This window comes from Equus przewalskii, chromosome 7 (assembly GCF_037783145.1).
Source record: "Equus przewalskii isolate Varuska chromosome 7, EquPr2, whole genome shotgun sequence".
NCBI lineage: Eukaryota > Metazoa > Chordata > Mammalia > Perissodactyla > Equidae > Equus > Equus przewalskii.
Window position 1 is genome coordinate 35,764,436 of NC_091837.1, and position 26,055 is coordinate 35,790,490.

The following is a 26,055-nucleotide window of genomic DNA, read 5'->3' on the forward strand; positions in this document are numbered from 1 at the left end:
AGGGTTACAAGGTTAAAAGGGTTAAACATTTCTGTGATGTTTCTCCAAAATAATTATACCTGTTACAAAGCCTCCAGCAGTATATGAACGTTCTTTAACCTCAAATGGCATTGGGGCACATGTTTTTCTTTAGGTTTGATAGATCTGATGTTTTGTAGGGGTAAACCAGTAGTACTATATCATTTTAGTTTGTATGTTTAAAGAAGTAGAAAGATACCACATCCGTCACTTGTTAAAATATTGTTTTCCTCCTGGTAGGCATTATTTATTTGCTTACTAATTTTTTCTTTTGGCATATGTAGATAATGTGTTATGAGAAAATCCAGAGAGGCACAGGATGATCTGTTGCGAAGTACGTGGTGGCAGTTGTAGAGCACGTTCAAATGTTTTAACCACCTCTGCCAGCCAGCCTTAGAAGTTCTATTTTCCTGACGTTTTAAATGCTGTTAAAGTAGATTTACCCTATTTAATGTGGCTCAGGCAAATTTGGAGAGAGAAACTTTTTTAAAAAAGAAAAGAAATATAAATTTTCTGGTAACTATGTTAAAGTAGCAGATAAAATCGGTGCTTTGGTTAATAAGGGTAGTCACCTTTTGGTGATTTTCATGGAATTTGGTTATTACAGATGTACTCCCATTCCTCCCCCCGATATTTTACTATAAAAGTTTTCAAACATACAATGCAAACCTTTTTAATCATTCTCGTATTTTTCTCTTTACTCTCTTGCAACCCAAAACAGAATATTAACTTTAAAAGATGGCTTTTAAAATACAATTATTGCTTATCTTGCCTTGTACAGAGAACATATCAGGGAGAGAGAATTGCCTGGCTTAGCGCTCAGTGTTTTACAAAAACCTCATAGGTAGCAATAGTCTTAGAGTCTAGTCTCAGTATAGCACAGAAGGAAGAAGTGGTTGAGTAAAGCGATAGGTTGTGGAAGCTTTTCATTTTCTAGCTCCTGAATTAAATCTTTATAGGACACACATTCAAATGCCCCAAATATAAACACTTATTGGAGTAAAAGCCAAGGGGTATGTGGAGTCAGGGTGCATTGATCACTTTCACAGAAAGATTTGGATAAACTGCTTCCTTATATTAATATTATGAATCGTCAAAGTGCTTTGATCTGTCACAGTAATATGATCTGCTTTCAAAAATCCATTTAATTGGATTTGTTGGCACAGCTTATTGATGGCCACTTTTTCTTGCTTTGCAATCTATGGAGGCCATTTTTTATTTTTGCTTGACTTTAAATGAAATGTCAAATATTCTTCATGGAATTCTTCTATTTGCTAGCTTAATATGTTCAGTTTTGAAATATAAGTGTTCATTGAAAGGCTTGTCATTCAGTCCATTTACCCACTTGCATTAGAATTGTTCTAAATGTTATTTTATTAATGGTTCCCTTTCAATTGAGTAAGCCTTCTTGTCACTAAACTTTTACGCTTATCTTTAAAATTTTCAAATACTATGTTTAGGGGTTACTTGTTCTCTAAATTGGTTTTCTTCCAGCACTTTTGTTGTCCTTATATTTAACTCATGAATAATGTCTATAATAATGATCCTGGAAAGAAAAGTATATGTCAGTAGATTGAGAATATGAAGATCAAAATAATATTATTGTGAGTTAAAATGGCATATTGCTCTGGCCATACTGCCAAAAGTCAATTCTCCATATTCTTATTTGTCTGTCATGAATCGTTAGGAAGAATTTCGTATCCTTATCTTAACTGATAAACTTTGTTTTTACTGCTGCTTTCTTTCTAAGAGGCCATTAGGTAGTGGTCAGTGTAGTAACTGATACCATTTGAAATGTGTATAATTTATAGAAAGATCTGTAGTCTAGAAGATACTGGAGTTCAGAGTGTTCTCTTGTCTTCTAAGTAGTTTTGGCATGCAGAGAACAAAAAGGGCGATTGAAGTCAATTCAAGTTTTCTAAACAAATTCTAAACAGAAAAACAGTTATTAGAGTACTGCCTCTTTTATCATTATTCATAGATTGAAGAAATATATAGTCTCAAAGGAGGTGTGTTTTAAGAAACAACATCAGTAATAATCTGTTATTGCAAACTGCATGGTTGACTTTCTCAGCTTTAACATTCCGTTTGAAGAAACTGAAATCTTAAGTATTGGCCAAACTTGTGTTTGAAATGTACTTTTGGCTTTACCTTAAAAATAATCTTTTGGAAAAACAATGATAGATCATTGACTAACTAACTAGTGGTCTTTTGAAAAATGTTGGTTTGTTGAATTCTGCATTTCCCTTCGTGTGCTTTTTTTCTTTTCTCCTGTCTCTTCTCATTCTGTAGATTCAGATCCAGGACATACAAGTGAAAATTGGGGGGAGAGACTTATATCTTCTTACAGGACATACTCAGGTAATTAGATTATCAGGGGCTCCTGTTTAGCCAGTGGTTTCTGTCACATTTACAATTAATTATTGTACTGTCAATAACTTTTTTTCAAACCAGTACATAGATATCTTTGTTTGAATAAGTGAACTACATGAGTGACAGCAAAGTTTCCAGTTTTTGTTTGAGATATCCAGTCCATCATGTCCAACACATGCTTAAATATGAACATTATAAGCAAGACTACTGTATACCACTACTCAGATGTTATACAGCACAACATGGGGACACCGTTCGCATAGAAAACAATATGAAAGTCAACCCCTTGGAGTTGTGCAGTGCAGCGACCATTATGGGAAGTTACCCCTAGGTCCTTAGTCTCTTTTGCTTGGACTCTTCACAGGATATACTAAGTGTATTGATTTTGATAGCCAATGCCATCTTACTCTTCAATCATGCAGTGTTTCTTTAAAAAACACACATTTAAAAACTTTTTTAATTTTAAAATGACTTTGCTGCCCATGTTGAATTCAGAAGTGGATTAAAAATTCCTGGAGAGGGGCCGGCCCTGTGGCCGAGTGGTTAAGTTCGCATGCTCTACTTCGGGTGCCCAGGGTTTCGCTGGTTCGAATCCTGTGCACGGACATGGCACTGCTCATCAAGCCATGCTGAGGCAGCATCCCACATGCCACAGCTAGAAGGACCCACAACTAAAAATATGCAACTATGTACCGGGGGACTTTGGGAGAAAAAGGAAAAATAAAATCTTTAAAAAAAAAAAAAATTCCTGGAGAAATGCCATTACCATTAACTGAATTGGAACCTCTCTATTCAGCTATGGCACCAGGGATTATGCTTCATAATTGCTCCAGATAGAAGAATATAAAAGAATATATAAATATTGTCATTTTAAAGAGTAAACGTGTTCTCTTGTATGTGAAAATTAATTGTTTTGATTGTCCTTTTTTCTTTGAATGGGCTTATATCTTTCTCTCAACTTTTTTTAATGTAAAATATTGTTTAGTCCTTGGGTATCTAAGTACCAAGTTTTCAGCATATGTTGTTTGGCTATAAAAACTGAAACAAACCTTCTGTTTCTAGTATCCTTTATATTTATTTTATAAATTTGTGGAGTTGGGGTGGGGGTTTGTAGAACCAAATAATTACTTTTAAAATTATCCTGAAAGCTGTTAATTGAGCTGATAAGTTAATTGTACTTGGTTATCAAAATTTGGGGGGCATGTTTACAGTCAGCATTAAATTGAAAAGACCTACACTTACTGTGAGTTAGATGTACTTTTCTAAAATGGAACTCATAAGTGCCAGAGGGTACCTGAAAGAGCTAAATGTGATGAAGCCATCCATGATCTGAGTATTATTGCTGGCAATTAAAAGACACAGGTGCCCAGCTGTTAGAGATTTGTGTAGATATTTTAGAACCAGAGAGTAATGGCAACATTTTTTCTCAGAATTGAAGTATACACATTCCAAACATGATTGATTTAATTATGTTCAGCTGTATTTGAATTGTAGCTCCATTGTTTCATTCCTTATACAGTGACTGCTTTGTAGGAAAATGTCATATTGTTTAGTTTTTGAGACACTCATAGGTTTATGAACCAGGTCCCCAAGAAAAACAATTTTGTCTCTTCTCCGTAATATACTCTACGCTTAATTGGGATGTGACAATGTTGAGCTTTCTGTATATTCTGACAAGACCTGAAAAGAAAGCATTAATTTTTGAGATTATAAGACTGATTCATCTCTATATTTCTAAGGATCCTCTGAACCTAGAAATAAAGAATATTGGATTGTTGAAAAGTCTCTTTCTCTATTTTTCTTTGGTCTTAAGTGAATCACTTGGATTTTTCTTTAAAAATCTCTAGGGTGGCTGAGTGGAATTCAGGTCTGTTGTAGACTGTGTAAATGAGCACGTGTCAGTATTCCTGTGTTTAAAGTTTAGAGTTCCGACCCATTATTGGGACAAATAAATAACATATTTCAGGTACTGAAACTCGAGAAGTACCTAACTTTTTCAAATATATAGTATATGATCATTTTTTACTTATGGCAGGTCAGAGGAAACAGGTTCTTCACAGGATAGATCCCAAGTAGTGGAAGTTACGTTGAATGCTTTAAAATTTGAAAAAGCACACTTTGGGATATCTTTAATCTAACACTTATAATTTTGAAAAATAGTATAATCTCTAATCTAACTGTCTTATACCAGCTTACTGTTCACTTACCTTCTTTTCCTATCTCATGTAAAGCATAAACTCAGACAAATGACTAAGGTTAACTTAATTAAAAAATACAGTTCAGATTGGATGCTAGTACCTAATTTGAATTTTTACTTGGATATTTGGAGTATATCCAGTTTGTTTATTCTTTTTGAAAATATAATAATTATATCTGTGATCATATGGAAGCATGGAATTCTAATAATGAATTTATAAGTGTCGCACTTTCTTCTGTAAACTGAGTATGTATCACTTTTTAACTTTTTTTTTTTTTCCTGAGGAAGATTTGCCCTGAGCTAACATCTGTGCCAATCTTCCTCTATTTTTTATGTGGATCACCACTACAGCATGGCTGCCAACGAGTGGTGTAGGTCTGAAAACAGGCTGCTGAAGTGGAGCACTCTGAACTTAACCACTAGGCCAGTCCCCCTAGCTTACTCTTTTTAAAACATTGTATTAAAATGCAGTTAAAACCAAAAAATCAGTTATTTTGCAAATGAGAAAATAAAAGGCAAAGCTTTCCCCAAAATTTTAGGAAATATTTTAAGGCTAGATAGTATGTATTTTTTAAAAACTTTTTTCCTCCAGTTACTTATTTCTGTTAAAACATGTTTTCTACTTGCTATAAAATTTTCACACTTAAATATTTTAATTTTTGGTGAGAAGTACATTCATTATATTTAAAGCTTTGTTATTCAGTTGGAAAACTATTAAAAGAACAGTAGTTGTGGTTCCTCATTAAATATGAAAGAACCAAAGTGTACAGAACATTATTAGGAGAAAGTATATGTTTCAGAGAAAACTAGACTTCTCCAAAAGACTTGTTTAGGGCTTTATAATTTAGTAAGTTAGTTAAAACACTGTACTGAAACTGGATTTATACTAATTGGATCATTAATGATAATGAAATGAGAAATATGAAAATAAGAGAATACATTAGAACTATTAACAAAGGCTGACTTAAATCTTGAAAGTTTTTGTTATGTAAGATCAAATACTGACAAAACGGACACTTGAGAAGCTATTGAATTTTGAGTGATTTGTGAACAGCAGAGTTTAAATATTTAGGACCTCTAATTTTTCTAGGCCGTTAGATACAAGTTTATCCTGATTAAGGGGTACACTGCAAGAGTTATTACTTTAAATTCTTATACCTTAAATAATATTTAAATAATATCAAACTTTGATTAGTGTCTTGAAACTTGCTAGATTAATAAATGCTTTTCTCCTAGAGTAGTCTAGCTACTGGCCACAGCTGCCTGAAAAAAACCACAATATTAACTACTAAGCCTTCCCTTCTTCCACTCATTTTTGCTGTGTTTTACATTTATTTTTTAATTTTACATATTTATTTTTGTAGCTCGTCTTTGCAGGGACCCTCAAACGTGGATCAGTAAATCCCACATATTTGAATAGGGTTTCCCAAGAAATAGATGCCTAGGCTAGACAGTTAATAGGCAGAACCTCCATGTTAGCTCTTGCAGAGCCACCTGAATTAACTGCCTGAGAAGTCCTAAAGAAAGACCCTGTATCTCTTTGACCTATGGATTCCAGTACTATCTGAATTTCCTGGAGAATGCTGGCTGCATATCAAAGGATTTACTTCCCAAATAGCTAAATCTGAGAGATGATTTTACGATGGATCAAATCTCTTTGAAAAGTCCTTAGATACTTTTGTATCTTCACAGGATCTCTATTAACACCCCCTCCCCCCGAAATCTGTAATTTACTCATTTTTAGCTTTGAGTAATACCATTCCATGTTCAGCTGTCCTATCACTGGAATAAAGTGATTTAGTGCTTTATTTCAGTAATTACTGCGTGTGATGAGACTTGTCTTAAATACTTATCTCCTTAGAAGATCGTACAAATTGTTAGTGGAGTTAGGAAAGTAATTTGAAGGAACGTAGCTGTAGCATATAGAAGGAACATGGGCTTAGTAGTAATTAAGAAGAATAAAATTATAATGAATGAAAGAGAAGTTTCAAAGATGTAATACTAAGGAATGTTTGAAATGTTATTGAAGAACTTAAGTCTCAATAAAACAAATCATTAAAATACTAATTTTGCTTGGAATAAATTTCCAAATGTTACTGATTTTCTGAAAACAAAGAATTAATAATATATATATATTTTTAGCATTCATGAAGAAAATTGCTTATGTAAGTCCAGTGCTCTTTTGCCTGCCCATTGCTAGTTCTTATATAATACACATTTCTCTTGTACACGTATATAGCATCTATTTTTTTTTAAAGTCATGTTATGTTATGCTTTTGAGTGCTTACATTTGTTTCAAATTCTTACATATTTATTAATAATTCCAGAGAAAGAAGGTCCAGAAAAGAAGAAGACAAAAAAAGAAGCTGGAAATAAGAAGTCTACACCAGTTAGCATTCTTTTTGGTTATCCACTCTCGGAACGAAAGCAGATGGCACTTCTTATGCAGATGACAGCAAGGGACAACAGTCCAGGTGACACTTACCATCATTGAGTTCATGTGTATTCTTAGTTTTCCTCAGACTCTAGCCTTAACAATTATTTTTAACTACTTTATATTTTTGTCCTTCCTTGAACTTAATCAAAATTTCTTATGTTTGTAATTTTACATTTATTTGCATGACAGTTGTTTATTGTCTGTATCCTCCACTAGATGAGAAGGTGTACAAGCGCAGAGATCTTTGTGCTTAGTGGACTTTCCATACATATTTGTCAACTAAAATGAGTAATTTAGAAATGAGTCAGTTAACTTGAGAAATCTGTTGCAGAACTATGTGCTTTTACCTTACTGAAGAATTTTTTACCCCACTTTCTATAAAGCTGCTTCTAAGTTTATAGATGACTTTTCAGTTCGCTAGGACCTTGCCGATAACTTGTAATGTTATCACATTATTACTTTTAGAAATGAGTGTAATCCATGTTATACTGTTTAAGATCTGCTAAATTATTTTAAAAGGGAAAATATTTGTTCACACTTCCAGTTAAGGTGTTGTGCTACATGTATGTGTGTGTGTGTTTATTCGTGTACTGTGCCCTCCAAAAATAATTGAAGCTGGCTTACCAGCAGGACCGAAACAACCTGCTGATTATTAAAAGGAGCTAGAAACATAGATAAAATCCAGACAGCTGGGCTGAGATAGTTATTACTTTTGAGCATTGAATTTAGCTGTGCATTCTGGCAGCTAAGAACACAAGAAAAATTTTAAGTTGTGTAGTTCTCACTGACTGATAGAAGAAAGTACATCACTTTTGTCTAGAGAAAAAAAAATTTTCTTTTGGCTCTGAATTCAAGGCATCTTACATAGGACTTTGGGTAACATAACAGACCATGTTGAAATGCATTGAAAAGGGAACAGTTTTTCTACTGAACTTTTCCTATATTGGCTCCTTTTATAAAAGCTGGGACAACATGGTAAAATACTTGAGTTTCTATGTATCATAGTTTCCATCAAAGCATGAGGGTATCTGATGTTTTTTACTAAGAAAAATATGTTAGAGCTTTCTGCTTTTTATGTAGAACATGTTGTTTTGGTTGTTCTCCCACCTTTCCACCCCCAACTTAGGAAAGATTGGCAAAATTAAAGATATTTTACAGTGTTAAAACTTAAAATGTCTCTGTAAAATGTTGGCTTTGAATCAGATTTAATAGTTAGATAGAAAGACTTTTATCTTTTAAAAATGATTTTTTTATGCCATGAGCCTCTATCCTTAGACTAAATTAAAGAATTAATACAATAAAGCAAAAAGTTAGTCTTCCCTCATCTCCAATGACCTCCCCCCTTGAGAGGCAACCACTACTAACAGTTTCTTATCTTCTAGAAATTTTCTAGGCATAAACATGCGAATATATATCTTTTGTAGTAGTTTCTTTTTAAATTTAAGGTTATAGTATGATACTGTTCTGCAGTTGGTTCTTTTCATTTAAGAGTACATCTTAGTTAACTTTGTAACATATGTAGAACTAGAGTGGAAATATCAAGCTGTTTGCCTGGAAATAGATATGCTTGGAGTTGAGGGTTCATTGTTTTATCCATTACGTAATTAATTTTCTGTGTTTTTATGTTTGTCCTGATTACCATTATGGATAGTACTACTTTTATTTTGTGTTTGTGAATGTTATTTTGGTATGGCTAACAAAATTTTGTATGAGTTACTTTCTTGCAAGTTGTTTGAATTAAAAAGTCTCTCTTTGTTTTTAAGTTCAACAGCTAATTTTCTTAATAATTTGACTGTAAAGATTATAATAAAATTCATTTATTCATTCAGCAAATATTGCATGAGTACCACTATGTACCAAGAAGTTTCCTGAGTAGTCAAGATACAGTGACTAAGATAGACAATGTTCTTGCTCTTATGGAGCGTACGTTATAGAAATGCATAGATAGGAAACTCTTACTGACACAGTGTACCTTAAAATCCAAAAAGTGTAAACCTTAAACTTTTTTCTTATTGAGGAAAGGATGATATTACTTTAGTGCTCTAATCATGTCAGTTTGCAAGAAAATTATTACATGATGCTAGAAAATTATTTTTCAGACTTGCTTTCTCTTGAAGTAGTTCCTCTTAAATGGATGTAAATTTTCAGAATTAATTATTAACACTGCACATAATGTCTTGAATCCTTAACTGATTAAGACTAGTTTTTTCTTTGTTTTTTTCCCCCAATAGTTCTGAAATGAGGAGGAGAGGACTTTGGGCATCACCTAGTTTAACTTTCTTGTTTTTAATAAAGAAACTGGAACAAAAATCAAAAGATGGGAATCAAAGAAAGCACAATTTTTTTACTTTTATCAGCCCACTTTTTAAAGGCTTTTATCCATACTGTCCATATTTCTTATATATCTTAAGCTTCGTTTTCGTGCTAAAATCATCCATGACCTTAATTTGCATTTAGTATTTGAACAGACCTCCAACATTTTGTCCAAGTCAGAGGTGTGAACTCTAGCCTTCAGTGTCGTTTCATCGAGGTCTTACAATAATAGCATAATATGCTTTGGAAAGTAAATTTTTTTTTGCAGTTTATAAGATTATTCATTGAGCAAATACTTTTAAGGTGCATGCTTGATACTTTATCTTCATTTTAAGCCAGTGTTATGAATTGACAGAATAAAACGTTTTTTTCTAAATTGGCTCATGCAATATTTGATAACCCTAAAGGAAGTAGAAACCCTAACTCTATGTTTTGGGTCAAATTATTAATGTATCATCCAAGTCAAGTTTCAGATCATCGGAGTGAGAAGATACTCTCCCTGTTCCAGGAAATTAACACATTACCTATAAAAATGAATGAATTAAAAATTCATTTTTATCACTGAAACAAAATTCATTTTGTTTAAATGAATATACAAAATATTTAGCCCAGAACTTTTGTCAACTTTGTTCTTTCTTATAGATTCCACACCAAATCATCCATCACAAACAACACCAGCCCAAAAGAAAACTCCTAGTTCCTCATCTCGACAAAAAGATAAAGTTAATAAAAGAAATGAACGTGGTGAAACTCCTTTACACATGGCAGCTATTCGAGGAGATGTGAAACAAGTTAAAGAATTAATAAGTTTAGGGGCAAATGTGAATGTGAAAGATTTTGCAGGTAAGAGGGATAATTAAAGACTAATAATCAGGAACTAAAATTTAAAACTTTTCATCTAAACAGATTCTGGTTACTGTTTAATGGTTCTACATTCTTTATTCCTCCTGCTAAAGTGAACGAGTTCTAAAGTGTACTTTATCACAAAACTGTTTTGGAATGTGTACGTAAAACCCTGATCTCTGCTACAATTTCATGTCAATGATTACTCACATTTTTAAATATTAAACTTATATTTTTGTTTACTTATATAACATATTACTATATAATTCCTTATCCAATTTAGGTTTTATTCTAGTCAATTAGTGTTATATAATGTTTTCAAAGTAGTTAATTCATTCATAAGTCTTTCAAGAACACTTACTGAGCCAGCCTGATGGTCTAGTGCTTAAAGTTTGGCACTCTCTGGTTTGGCAGCTGGGGTTTGGTTCCCAAGTGCAGAACGACACCATTCATCTGTCAGTAGCCATGCTGTGGCTTACGTAGAAGAACTGGAAGGACCTACAACTAGAATATACAACTGTGTACTGGGGCTTAGAGGAGGAAAGACTAATTAATTAATTAATTAGTTTAAATAACACGTTAATTTGAACATGAGGACTATAAGAAAGTAGTGGTGGTGTGTCCTTTTAATTATTCAAATGCCATGCGAATACATTCTTACTGTAAAGAATTCAAACAGTAGAAGTATACAGGGCACAATGTAGAAATCTCTTTAGTTTCACCTACTATATGTTAATACCCCCCTTCTTCCCCACAGAACTATTGTTAACAATTTGGAGGTTATCTTTTCCATGCATTTTCATTATAAATGTGAAATGAACATTTTTTTATGCAGCTTTTTTAAAAAAATCAGATCACTCCATCTATAGCCATCAACCTCTAGTTCTGCAATCTGCCATTTACTTAATGTCTTACAGATATTTCTGTCAGTACATACAGGTAATTCTACATTCATTTCATTTCATCAGCTGCAAATACTGTATAATATAGATTCCATGGGTAGTACTTTAGTGAACACTCTTACAAAAATATCTTTGTGTATAGCTATGGAAGGATTTCAATAGAAAGGAAACTGCTAAATCAAAGGTGATACATATTTAAAATGTTAAAATTTAAAATACAGGTAAATGGCCCTTCAAAAAATCTTTTGTTGTCAGTTTACGCTCCCATCAAGAGTATATGAAAGAGCCCTTTTCCTCACATTTTCACTAAAACTGAATATTATCAATTTAATTATTAATAATCTGACAATGTAAAAAAGATCTTATTTTAATTTGAATTTTCTTTTCAATAGTGACAGTGAATATTTCTTCTTGTGCATATTATAAGTTTGTATGTATTCTGTGAATTGCCAGATCCAGTCTTTTGCCCATTTTCTTATGGTTCGATAGAATTATTAATATGTAAGAGCCCTTCCTTTAGTGTAGATTTTAATTCTCTATCAAATGTGTAAAGATTTTCAGTCTGTGGGTATGTTTGGATTTTCATTAGAGTGTTGTTTACTGTACTAAAGTTTTAATATTTTGTGATAATATCGGTTAATCTTTTCATTTGGGTTCTTTGGTATTTTATTTAAGAAAGCCTTCTCTGACCCTGTATCATAAAACTATACCCCTATATTTTGTCATTTCCTAATTTTGGTTTTTGTTTTGCTTTTACGTTAGCCCTATTAGAATACTCCTGAAATTTATTTCTCTGTTTGATATGAGTGGGGAAAAGGGCAATATGCAGGGCTTTACTTTAAAGAATGAGACTTAAAATGTGCAGCATCCTTTCTGGAGGAAAACTTGGTATTAGTATCTATCGGAAACCAAAAAAATGTAGTTTTCCCTTTTTTTAACAATTCCACTTCTAAGAATTTGTCTTAAATATTTAATCATGGATGTGCATGAAGATTTAGTTGTTAGGATGTTTGTTACAGCATTGTTTCTAATATTTAAAAATTAGAAATAATCTAAATGCCCAGTAGTAGGAGCTTGTTTAAATTAGTCAGTGCAATACTATGTTGTAGAAAAGTGTAATGACATAGGAGATTGTTTTCATTGTAAGTAGAAGAAGCAGGTTAAAAAACCTTCCCAGTTTTGTTCTAAAATTATAAATACGGGAGCGAGGGAAGCTCGTAGGATTTCTGCTAGGTTCTTTATTATATCTGGATGGTGGAATTAAGGGTAATGCTTCTTTTCTGCTTTGTGTTTTTATGTTTTCTAATTTGTCTTTCATGAACATGTAACTTTTTTATTACAAAAGTAACTAAAATGATAAATTTATTTCCATTTAAATAAGTATTAAGTCTAGAAAAGATTATAGCACCTTAACAGATGAAAACCGTTAAAACATAGGGGTTTTTGTTTACTAAAAGGCCCTAACAAGCTTATTAAGGTTTTGCCTCATTTTTCTATTTTTCCATAGTTCAGATGTTTGTTATAAATTACAGCAAGTTTCTATTTATTGGATAAGCTTAAATGTTTAATACTTTTGTCAATTACTTTTGCCCTAACGGAAATAGTAATTATTGTGAATGAACCTTTTGTAAAATTGGTGATGTTCTTAGTTTTTATTTCCACCAGCTTGTTTGTCACTCCTTTTTCCTTCTGTACTGTGTGCATTTAGAATCAGTATGTTATACAGGGTTATGTATATAAAAAGTATATATATTGAATTAATACAAGTGAACGATATATTAAGTTAATACTCTAACTTTAGGTTGGACACCACTGCATGAAGCTTGCAATGTTGGATATTATGATGTTGCTAAGATCCTTATAGCAGCTGGAGCAGATGTTAACACACAAGGATTAGATGATGACACTCCACTTCATGATTCTGCTAGTAGTGGGCACAGAGATGTAAGTATGATAGAAAAATCAACAATACACATTTCCGAAATATAGATTCAACCCAGAATAATTTAGTTTACTTCTTAGTCATGTAATCTCATGTCATAGTTCACTCATTGCCTGATTAGCTCATCTATATTTTATTTTCTCTTTTTTCTACCTTCTGCTAATTCCTGTCATAATCAGATTTAGTATTATCTTTTCATAAAAATCTGTTTAATTTGATAATTAATTGAACAGCTTGGCAAAATTTTTATTTCAAGGCCAGTCTGTCAGATGTAGTGGTTAAAGCAGATTTTACATATAATAAAAATTTTACAGTGTCATCCTGCCTATCTTTTTATTTTTTTTAGACTTGTTAATATTTAGTGATCCCTTTATACAAAACACCTATTCCTGCATTTTACCTGACATTATTTAATATATTCCAATGGCTTATGTGTATAATAATAAAAACATGATATTGTAATCAAACATGATTATATATGCTTACAAATTAATGGCATTTTTAAATATCATGTTTAATTTGTTTTGTTGTAGTAATATGAACCATGCTGAGTTTTACATTCCAGTACCATTTGGAATCTTGGGCGTGTTGATATCAAAGTTAAAACAGTCTTTGAGTAATGAAGCTCATGTTTTGAGTGTGTTTAATGCTTAATTCAGTTGCTGTAACCTGCCACAGCCAGAGCAAGTCAGCCTGGGCACTATTAGCAATGATTCTAAAGCAGGATTTTGTTTTTCAAATAAATAGGTTTTCTCTTTTACTTGTTACTTTTATCAAAGAATACTTTGCACATAGTTTAGAAAGTTGAAAATTACTACTCAGCTTATAAGGATAACTCCTGGCTCCTTCCCATCCCTCCCCACTTCCCAGTACCTTTAGCCAAAAACAGCTATTGTAGATGGTTTCTTCGAGTAGTTACCTCTATTTCTAACAAGATGCAAGCTATTTTGCTTTTCAATTTTTAGTTGCTATTTATTGACTTCCTGCAAAGGATTTTATTAAATATTGCTGCTGGAAGACTCACAGAGTATATACTGTAATTATATTTTCTTTTTTGGATTTTTGTTTATTACCTGGGGTCATACATTGCCTTGTTCTACTTTTTGTTATTTAGTGTTCTGTACAACTATTGTGGGGTTGTTCCTTACTCTCTGATACAACTATAAAATGCCTCTAAATAAGGTCAGACACATTGATCAGTTTACTATTTTTGAGGAATATCTGTGGGATTTCTCATATCCTTATATACAAAATAATTGTATCCTGCTCTAATCGGGAGTAATTGCTCTTTTATCGGTAGCATAGGTGCTGTCCTGGGATATTGCTTACCATTAATCCCATGTGAGATTCTCACACTTGTCTCCATGAGATTTCTTTTCTGGGTGCCCGTCTTAATTCTCCAAGGATATTAAATGGTTTGTTCTACTTCCTGCGTGGTCAGAAATTTCCCAAAGATCCTTCATGTTATTGCTCTGTTTTGCTGTATTTTTCAAGTTAGAGATCTTCTGCTAACTTCTGTTCACTCATGTTTGAATGAAGCTCTAAAAAGCCTGATTGACAAGATGTGTAATGTACGGAGCTTGTTGATTAGTGGACTTCTCTGTAGTATGTTTGGAGGACAAGATGGCTGTTTTGTTAGAAGTCTCCTAAATGTCAGTATTTGTAGGTCCTTCCCTTGGGACAGATAGTTTCTCCAGAAAGAAATACTTTACTTTCCAGTCTGGCTGACATAAGAACGTTTTCCAGCATTCTAGAAGCCAAGCATAGGAAGAGTTTTGGTGTGACAGTGGTGAGGGGAGACTGCAAACTTATTCTATCTTACAGAAATTTTTATTTCATCCTCCTGACTTAAGTACCGCAAAATGGTTCTCTTCTGTGCTGATACCTAAACATAGAAACTTACTCTTATTTAAGAATAAATCTCTCTTCTTCAGGGATGGATAAGGTGCATTCAGCTGGCTGTGAGGCCTTGAGAAGAGAATCATAATCATTATAATTACTGTTTCCCTGGTATCTCTCAGAGACCTGTGAAAGTTTGAATAATTTCATGACCACCATATGCCAGGGCTATTAGTACTCCACATTATGGCTAACCAGCATGTAATTATAGCTTAAAAATCCTTTTTTAGAGTTTGCTCCTAGGACCACTCTCAGCAGCATCTGCTGTAGGTTGGGTACCCTGAGATTCTGAGACAGAAATTTGCAGATGATTGCAGAGATAGGAGGAGGGGAGACGTGATCTCTGAAACAGCACCTGTAAGGATGTGACAGCAGCAAGATAGGACAGAGGGAGAAGCTGAACTGTGATGCAGTTGTAACAAAGGCCTCAGGGCCTTTCTCTCAGGGAATTCCTGATACTGGGATGCTTTTCCAAGATATTCTGATTTAGGGCTAGGTCTTTGTGCCCCTATGTGGACCAGCTATTGGATGGTAGCTGCTGACAGCAAAGAGGCCTAACCCTTACGGGATGCTGCTCCCTTTGGCAGTGGCAATTCCTGGTGAAGAACTCAGCTGTAAGTTGTTAGCAAGCAATACTCTAAGCAGTTGGGGAAATAAGTATCTTGTTCCAGAAGAGAGGATCTGTGCAGTACACAATATCCACTATACACTTGGGCTAGAAGCTTCTGCACTGCACTGTTACCTGGCCCTATTGATCCGTTTTCACGTACCTCTCAGCTCCAATCCACAGTATAGGCTTGGCTCATGGAAACACACACCATGTCTTCAACACTAGTGAACATACAGCTAGCCCTGGTGGTCGAATGGTTAAGATTTGGCGCTTTCACTACCAGGGGCTAGGTTTGTTTCGCAATCAGGGAACCACAACACCCATCTCTTGGTTGTTATACGGTGGCAGCTGTGTGTTGCTATGATGCTGATATGCCACCAGTGTTTCAGATACCAGCAGGGTCACCCATGATGGACAGGTTTCAGTGGAGCTTCCAGACTAAACAGACTAGGAAGAAGGACCTGGCCATCCACTTCCAAAAAAATGGGCCATGAAAACCCTATGAATGGCAGTGGAGCATTGTCTGCTAGGGCGCTGGAAGGTGAGAGGATGGCACAAAAACACCGGGCAGGGTTCTACTCTGCTGTACACAGGGTTGCTAGGAGTTGGATTTGACTTGATGGCACTAACTTGCAAATTGTTTCCATGACCACCCTCCCTCCTTCCTTTGATATCAGCAGCAAATCCAATCAACCTTTCACTCAGGTTTCTCCAGGCAAGAGTCAAACACTGGTGTATGTGAACTCCCAAACTCCAGACACTCAGGTAAAACTTTATTTTCATGGTGACCTCAAGCCTGAGTGCCTGTTATGTGGCATAAGGTCTGGAAATTCCCTTTAAAAATTTCCTTCCTTATGCGTTGTTTTCCTATTGAATAGACCAGTGATAGTGATGGAAGAAGAAGATTTGGTTATCTTTTGGCAAGTCTGGCGAATGTACACAGCATTTCTTTTCTTTTTCCTTTCTTTTTTTTTTTTTTTTTTTTTTTTTGAGGAAGATTAGCCCTAAACTAGCATCTTCTGCCAATCCTGCTCTTTTTGCTGAGGGAGACTGGACCTGAGCTAACATCCATGCCCATCTTCCTTTACTTTATATGTGGGACGCCTGCCACAGCACGGCTTGACAAGCAGTGCGTAGATCTGCACCTGGGATCCGAACCAGCGAACCCGGGGCTGCCAAAGCAGAACGTGCGAACTTAACTGCTATGCCACCGAGCTGGCCCCCACGCATTTCTTTTTAAACTGGATGAACACTACCATCATATTTAATATCTTGTTTTACTCTCAGTTCCATGAAATTAGCAGTTACCTCTGCTTGAAACTCACTGCCCAAAATAACGTTTTCTTTGAGGAGTATTGGAACAATCTGCATGGAAATGGACACAGGTCTTCTTTTACATCTTTATTGCAGGTGAAGATGTAATTGCTTATTGATCTAAACAACATTTGGAATTACTGAAATTTTTCATATTAAAAAAGACCTACTAATGGAGTGTCACATGAATTATTTATCTGAGATTTTTGTACCTTTGTATTTTTAGGTAGTTGGATTTGTCTTTTTTGAGTCAATATACTTCAGTGAATACTTCCCAAAGTCAAATAACTTAATATGAAAAATGGCAATTAGATTCTACAGTAAGAAAAATACTCATATTCACAGAATAATATGATGACTGGAGCATGAAGCCAAATAGTAATAACTTATCTTTCATGATCATGTATTTTATTTGTGAATTACGTTACATTAACTTCTCACGGCAATGTTTGTGTGTCTTCACTATGAGACTAGAAATGTTCCAAATACTTTATATGTATGTATTCTTTTAATCATCACAGTAAGCGAACAACCTTCTGGTGTCTCTTGTTAAAACAGTATGGCCTGTTAAATTCCAATACCCTCAACTTCTTGCAGAGCGTGGAGAAGCAATAACACAAGAGGTCCCACTCCTCCAAGATACTCCCAAGTTTATTGAACTAGTGTGAGTCCAAATTAAGGGACTGAAAGGGATAAATCTGTGTCTTTTTAGGACAAAAATGATTCATTATTCTGAAAGAGTTGTTTTTCAATACAGTATCTCCACGCTCTGGTGAGTGAGGTATAAGACATGCTTTGTAATGTCCTAGATCGGATTTCGATATTATCTCATACGTTTCTACTGGAAAAATCCCCCTTTTTTTCCCTCCCTCTAGCAGCAAACATTCTGTGCCTTATTTTCTTTTTTTGACACACAATAAAAAATTTTAGTGTCATGCTGCCTATCTTATTAAAAGGGCATTTTATTTTGATTGAGGAAAAAATGGAATTTAGAGTGAATATAGATGTGAATTCAGTTCTGGCCTGGCCGGTTTGCCAACTGTGTGATCTTGAACACATTACTTTTCTTCTTCAAACCTCCATTTCCTTATCTTTAAGTTAAATAATACCTATCTGAAGAGGATATTTTGAAGGAAAAAAGACACTGCATGTAAACACACCTTGAAATCTAAAATGTTACAGAAATGTCAGAGGTGAAAGTTTAAAAAGCTATTTTTCAGATACACTCAGTATTTTAGAAACTAGAACTTGGAAATTAAAAATGCTGTTTTTCTCATTTATGTTTTTTATAAGATATTTTTCATGATTCTCAAAGAAGTTCTAATTTTGAACAAAAATATAGCCTGTAAATGTTATTTTTCCTAAACTGCTCCTTGCTTACCAATGGACCAGTCTTTTCTCCTCCTTTGGCAGTTTGTACATACCTGGATGATAGCACTTACTACATTATTTTTTACTGATCTACTTGTCTCTTTCCTGCAAAACACAGTGAATACCACACATACAGGCTTTTTGTATTGTTTTGTGTTAGAGACCCCTGGAACCACTTGCCGCAGGAGAAGCACTTAATAAATTCTGCATGGATGCATGTGTAGGTACATGGATGGATGGATGGATAGATAACTGACTGAGGCTAAGGAGAATGCCAAATACTTAATCCGTAAGGCCTGACAAATATAGGGTATATTTATTTCCCTTTCCACTGAATTTATCAGAAACTGATTTTTTTTCCTGTGATATTTTAAGTGTTATTCTTTTGGCCCTTTCTCTTTTTTTTAGTGCATTATTGAGAGTTTATCAAAGATAGTTTTTATTTAAATGTGATATATAAAGATTTCCTGATTTCTAAATGTAATGTTAAAGAATTATGCCTTGTGAGTAAGACAGGTTTCTATGAATAAAGTTTCTAAATGTGCACATAGCCACAAAATATTTCTAGAAGCTGACCTTTGAGCTCATATACTTATAGGGACTCAAACACTATTTCTGGTCTCTTTCCAGAGGGAGACTGACATGCTATTTTCAAGAGACCTTTGCTTTTCCTCCTACCAACATGCCTAGGATAGTAGGAGTCACAATTCAGAGCTATTGAGAGCTATTTTCTCCTTGTTCTTTTACTTGTGCCTGAGGAGGAGGAGGAGGGAACTGAGAGCCACCAAAAACTCTCATTTGTATATATCTGTACCATATATTATGAGTCACTACCAAAGAACTGGATTTCTTTCACTCATTAGTGCTCCTGACAACTTCAACCATCTATAAAACATTTCTGAGGTGGGAGAAGCAGAAAGACAGCAATTCTGTAGCCTGTTTTAAATTATTTAGAGTAAGAAGATTAGCATATCTTACTAAGAACCTAATCTTTAGCCTGCCTTTTGCAAGTGTATAATACTTCATGATATAGATTTTTATAATACTCTCATTTTAGTTCTGTTTTCGATATATACCTTTATTTTCTTCTTGTCTAATCATTTTCACTTACTTCTAATTTGTTGCCTGCTATGTTTTAAGCAACTTTAAGTTACTTTAACTCCTTTTTAGAATAATTAATCTATAAAGTGTTGATTATTTAGGTTACAGTTTTCGTAACATGTTTGAATGAACCACCTGTCCCTGACTCATCATAGGCATGTCATAAATATTTGTTGATTATTTCCTCATGGGTATAAAAAGCTTTCAGCAGTATCAAGATCCTTTATTCTGTTTTCTCATTCTAGAGTTCTAGCCTAAGGAAATAAGCTTAAAAATGGAAATTTTTCAACTTATGAAGATGTTCACTACAGTATTATTTATAGTAACTAAAAGTTTTTTACTTCGGTTACCTTCTCAAACCCCTGAAATGATAGTAAAGGGAGATTTTAAAGGACATAGACCCACAAGGACAAAGAACAGAAGAGACAAGAAAATCAACATTTTGGCAAATGGAAATTAGAGGAATGAGTGGTTACTGACCTAAAATAAGGGTTTGGCAGACTTTTTCTGGAAAGGGCCAAATAGTAAATATTTTAGATTTTGCAAGCCACATGCTTCCTCTGCCACCCCCTCTTCCCTCTTCCTGCTCCTCTGTACTTCTTGTTTACTAATCCTTTTTAAAGTATTTTTTTTTAAATATGAAAACTATTCTTAGTTGGCAGGCCACATTTGGCCTACAGACCAAATTTGCCAACCCCTGATTTAGAAGATCCAAGAAAATTGAAACCAAAGCCATTCCAACTCCTAGAAAAACTGAAGCTCAGGAATTGATGGCACTGGGTACTTCCGGAAGTGCCTCTTAAGACAGGACTGAAACAAGAGGATTGGATCAGTCTTTTTGACCTTCATATCCCCTTCTGACCCTACACATCCAGATGACTGCACCTTTCCCAGCCTGGCAGATGATTGGAGGTTTGTTTCCTGGCAAGTGTAAATCATATATTCTGGACTGCCAGACTGCCAGAATAGTTCAGAGTAAGGATTGAGTGTAAGTTAATTAAGTAAAACATATAGAACATTAAGACTCCAGCTTCCTATCAGCAACCAGGATGCTGACAGTAAGGCTTAGAGTTCTAGCCAAGAGTTGAAAGATTTCTCTAGTTGGAAATTGAACTAGCCAAGGTTGGGAGGATGAGGGGGTGGGCATCTGATGAAGTGGCCTAGTCATATCGCACTAGCATGAAGTCCATCTGTCAACTAGTCCTACCCATGCTACAAAACTAAGTCTTTTAGTGCCTTACCCTTAATGTAGACAGCCAGTGATCAGTCACCTGACATTTGAGGAAAGTCTCTAATGTGGAAAGCAAAGACCAAAACAAGTAAATAGAAAAGTAGGAACTTGGAAAATACAATAATGCCAGGAGGAACTTCAAAAAAACCACTGAATTTGCCAAAGAGATGAGTTTATTGTCGCCATGAAACAACTGGATGCATTAAACAAGGAACAGTCAAGAAATTTTAAAAAGCTCTTGAAAATTAATAATATGGTAGCATAAATGAAAAAATGGAGTGTTGAGGAAATCTAGAAACTAGGAAACAGAAAGACAAAGATGGAGGAGGGGAAATTCAGAAAAAGAAGATTAATTTACGAGATCCAATATCTTAACAAGAGTTCTTAGAAGACAGAACAGTGAAAACAAAAAGGACATTATCAAATAAATAAAACTAGAAATTTTCCCAGAACTGAGGGAACATGGGGTTTCAGATTGAAAGGGCAATTGAGTGCTCAGGTCAATGGATATAAAAAGACCAGGACAAAGATACGTTATCCTGGAATTTCAGAACAATGGGAGCAAAGAATGTCCTCAGGCTTAGAGAGAGAAAAGCAAGTTTCATAAAGGTAGAAAATCAGAATGGCATCAGACTTTCAGTAACAACACTAGAAGCTAGAAGATAATGGAGTGATGCCTTCAAAATTGGAGAGAAAATTATTCTATATCTAGGCTAAGTATTAATCCAGTGAGGATAGGATAAAAATATTTTCTGACATGTAAAAATTTCAAAATACTTACTTTACTCTTTCTCAGGAATCTCCTGGAGTTGATGATTCAACAAAATGAGGGAATAAACCAAGAAAGAAGATAAGATCTATATAATCCAACATAAAATTGAGAAGAAGGGTGTTTCTGGGATGGTAGGATTAAGGGAGATGCCAAGATGACAACTGGGAAGCAAATCTGGAGAGCCACCAACCATTTTAGAGCAAGTTAGAAGGTCTGGAGAAAGGAGTTTCTAACCAAAAAGAATGATAGTATATTAAATTGAAGAGATCTATACTTGTAGCAGAAAAGGGGGTGAATTAAAGGTGACTATGTAGAAAACTAAGCAAATGAAAAATCAGCATAACTTCATGGGGGAAAATAAAATTGCATAAGAATGGAAATTTAGTCATAGTGTACTACTTGGCTCAACATTTATATTAATCATAATAATGCATGCAAAAAAATAATATAACTCTATTGGAAAATTAGGAGGGAGGGAGGTGTATGTGTATGGGAGGAGAGTTGGGGAAAGAGTGCTGAATCCATGTCTTCCATTGTAAGACTGTAGACAGTGCCTAAAACTGAAAAATATAGAAGCAAGAGGCTAAGTATGTTGCTTGGAGATAAGTATCAGGGACAGTTGTTCTTCAGCAGCAGCCTTGAAAAGCTAGTTGATCTTTTAAAATCATAAGCATGTATAATTTGATAAAAAGTAGTAAACAAAATGAAGAATAAGATATTAACAATTGGAATCATGAGTAGTTTTTCTTCACACATTCTTTTACATTTCAAATTTTCCACATCAATAGCTGCTGCTTTCATTGTCTAGAAAAAATTTTTCATTATTTAATTCACTATGAATCTTCCATTATTCTTAAATACTTTCATTTGTTAGAAATTCCTACTTTACAGAATCTTGTTTAATATTGTTTCTTTGAAAAGACATGATATATTTTCTAAGTACCAGAAAATGTCATAGTTATGTGTTGGAAATACAAAGACGAATAAAGACTTGATCCCACATGAAGTTTATGGTCTAGAATAAGGGGAGCAATATGTTAATAAATTATAGTATATATTTACGTATGATAGAACACACTAAGGTCAATGGAATTGGAAGCTCAAAACAAGAGATGGTAAGGAAGCAGAATTAATAGCACTTGGCCACCTATTAGATGTAGAGTCTAAGTGAAAAACAAGTGTCAGTGATGACTCCCAGCTTTTTGTCTTCAATAACCGGGTATATTTTGCTGCCAGTCACTGAGAAGTGAAATAGATAGAAGATAAGCGTGTAAGTTTAATGAACTCTGTTTGGGACCTATTGGTTTCAGCTGTTCTACTGAAATAAAAATATATTGAGTTGCATATATCCAGTGAACATTTGGATGTTTGGGTTTGGAGCTCAAGAGAGAAGGCTGAGAAAGCAAGAAAATGAGAATGAATGAATGGATTGCATAATTGTCATCACATTCACACAGTCGAGTGAGTGAGATCTCCAAAGAGATGATGTAGACTAGAGCATGAGACAGTGAATCAAGAATAGAGCTCTAGGGAAACAATCATTGGCTTAGATCTTTACAGATCTTAGAAGACCTATTTCATAGGACTGAGAATAGCATAATTTTAAGTAGAAGAGTCAAGGGCCAATAAAAAGGTCAAGGCTGCAGGGGTTAAACATCTTTTCAGGAGGTTGACTGTAAAGGAAAGAAGAGAGTGAGCTAGAGGAGGGGAGTATAAGTTTGAACAGTTTTTTGTTTTATCTGTTTCATGTCTTAAGGTGAAAGAGACGTGAACTGGAGAGATGGGCTTCTAGAAAGGAGCCAATCAAAAAGAAGTTAAAAATATAGAAAGGAAAAGGATAAGAAGCAACAAAGAAAAGAAATGGAACAACTAACCAGGCAGATCCTAGTTTTGTGGAGCCCAAAGCTTACAAAATTTGGTGGGGGAGGGAAAAAAAAAAATTTGGTGGGGGAGGAGAGGGTTTCTTTAAGAAAAATTTCAAAGCAATGAATACAAAATTAGATAATAGGGCCTTGTAAGGAGACCATGAAAGTGAGAACCTTGAAATTTAAGCCTTGTTAGTTCTAAGTAAATCTGTGTCAGTTAATGTTAGTTTAAATTCCTGGGAGACGGGGAAAAGAACAAGACTAAGAGCCCTCGTCATGATACTAGCCTTAAACAGAAGGGAAATACTTCTTTTTGAGGCTCCCTCTAGAATACACATTCCAAGAGGCCAGGGAGCTTGTTATTCTTGTTCACTGATTTATCTGCAGAACTTGGAGCAGTACATATTAGTAGGTAATAAATATTTGTTGAATGATGAAACACAAAGAAAAATGATAAGATTTAGTGCTAAAATAGCCCAGCTTAAATTTTAAGGAGGAAATTTCTTTGTAGTAGATAAGGTCATCAGATGCAGGGTGATGGCAATGAAGATGGAACTTGAAGAGAGTAATCATGATTTAGAATAGTCACTATGAGGAGTGGAGGCAGAGTAGATCAGATAGAAGGATATTATGAGTGCTATCAAGAGAATAGTTGAAATGATACAGTCTATGAAGGGACTAAATCTTCCTGTTATTTAATTTTGCAGATAGTGAAACTGTTACTTCGTCATGGTGGAAATCCATTTCAAGCTAATAAACACGGGGAGCGCCCAGTGGATGTAGCAGAAACAGAGGAATTGGAATTGCTGCTAAAAAGAGAGGTGCCTTTATCTGATGATGATGAAAGTTACACAGGTTCGTTTCATATAATCTACATTCAACTCTTTGTTTGACATGAAATTTAGTAGAACATTTTACTTCTACTTTATAACACGTAAAATGTTTGAGTACCTTAGAATAATGCTAGCCAGCTTTTAAGATTTGTGGATTTAGAAACCTAGGTATTTGCTACACATTCTCTGTATAAATGGAGTTATAATGCTATTGCCCTATTTCCATGATTTTTTCCCCACAAATTGCTGATATTACATTGCAGCCTACTGCAGAATATCTCCCCATTAATACCTCCACTGCTGCTATCCTGACTTCTTTTCATTCTTTTATGAATTAGAGAGCTACTAACCAAGCTCTTCCTGTCTTTTCCCGGTATTACTGAGTCGTCTCTGCATTTTTACTTGTGTGATATAGGTGGTTGAACTCTGGTCATTGTTGCAAGGTGGGAGCACAGTTTTACGAATACAATTTCAAAAAGGAAAGATCCACAAGAATATTTCAGAAAACTTTTGGCATGCTCAGAGTTTTTTTAAGAAAACCCAAACAATTAAAAATATAACAGAAAAAACCTTCCTTTATTGAAGAAAGTCTTTTGTCTACAGATTGGAAGCGTTCACCATGTTTCAGGCAAAAATCAATGAAAAAGAATTTAATAAGTCTCATAACTAGCCATATCCTCACAGAATTTTAAAGAATTTCTATAAGCAATTAGGTAATACTACTTTTTTGTTGTTATATGTAAGGTAATAATAATCAAACCATACTTATTTAATCTCAGCCATTGCCAGAAGACAATAGGAGAACATCTATAGTTTTGAGGCAGAAAGATCTACCCTTTACTTTTTTTTTCTTTTATTGAGTTATAATTGACATATAACACTAGTTTCAGGTGTACAAAATAATGATTTGATATTTGTATTCATTGTAAAATGATCACTCCAATAAGTCTGGTTAACATTTATCACCATACATAGTTACAAAAACTTTTTTTCGTTGTGATGAGGACTTTCGAGATGTACTCTCTTAGCAACTTTCAAATACAGTCTTATTAACTGTAGTCATCATGTCATCATTATGACACAGTCATCTTGATGCAGTCATCATGATGGACATTACATCCCCATGACTTATTTTATAACTGGAAGATCATACCTTTTGACCCCCTTCACCCATTTCGCCCACCTCCTAACCCCTACTTCTGGCAACCATCAATGTATTCTCTATATCTCTGAACTTAGTCTTTGTTTTTAGATTCTACATAGAAATGACATCATATGGTATTTGTATTTCTTTCTCTGTCTGACTAATTTCACTTAGCATAATGCCCTCAAGTTCCATCCGTATTGTCACAAATGGCAAGATTTCCTTCTTTTTATGGCTGAATAGTATTCCACTGTGTGTGTGTGTGTGTGTGTGTGTGTGTGTGTGTGTACACACATACCACATTTTCTTTATCCATTCATCTATCAGTGGACACTTAGATTGTTTCCATATCTTAGCTATTGTAAATAATGCTGCAATGAACATAGGAGTACACATATCTTTTCAAATTAGTGTTTTCATTTTCTTTGGATAAATACCTAGAAGTGGAATTGTTGGATCATATGGTAATTCTCTTTTTAATTTTTTAAGTCACTTCCGTACTGTTTTCCATAGCGGCTGTACCAATTTACATTGCCACCAACAGTGCACAAGGGTTCCCTTTTCTCTACATCCTCGCCAATACTTATTATGTGTTGTCTTTTTGATAATAGCCATTCTAACAGGTGTGAGGTGATACCTCATTGTGGTTTTGATTTGCAGTCCCTGATGATTAGTGACGTTGAGTATCTTTTCATGTACATGTTGGCCATCCATATGTCTTCCTTGGAAAAATGTCTATTCAGATCCTCTGCCTGTTTTTACATCAGATTGTTTGTCTGTCTACTGTTGAGTTGTATCACTTCTTTATATATTTTGGATATTAACCCCTTACAAGATATATGGTTTGCAAATATTTTCTTTCGTTAAGTAGGTTGCCTTTTCATTTTGTT

General features: G+C 34.4%; 1 protein-coding gene across 15 annotated transcripts in view; it reads left to right on the top strand.

The window, feature by feature from the left end:
* The window catches only part of ANKRD12 (ankyrin repeat domain 12), a 137,660-nt gene that overhangs the window by 69,784 nt on the left and 41,821 nt on the right, over positions 1 to 26,055 (top strand). For 7 of the 15 annotated variants that reach the window (XM_070627430.1, XM_070627431.1, XM_070627437.1 and 4 more), the window contains exons 4-7: positions 6,916 to 7,062; positions 9,981 to 10,181; positions 12,885 to 13,027; positions 23,896 to 24,043. In XM_070627430.1, coding sequence (XP_070483531.1) covers positions 6,916 to 7,062; positions 9,981 to 10,181; positions 12,885 to 13,027; positions 23,896 to 24,043 — 639 coding nt within the window. Of the gene's footprint in view, positions 1 to 2,310; positions 2,380 to 6,915; positions 7,063 to 9,980; positions 10,182 to 12,884; positions 13,028 to 21,347; positions 21,535 to 23,895; positions 24,044 to 26,055 lie in introns of those variants that run through there. The other 8 variants (XM_070627426.1, XM_070627428.1, XM_070627427.1 and 5 more) reach the window with 2 other exon arrangements.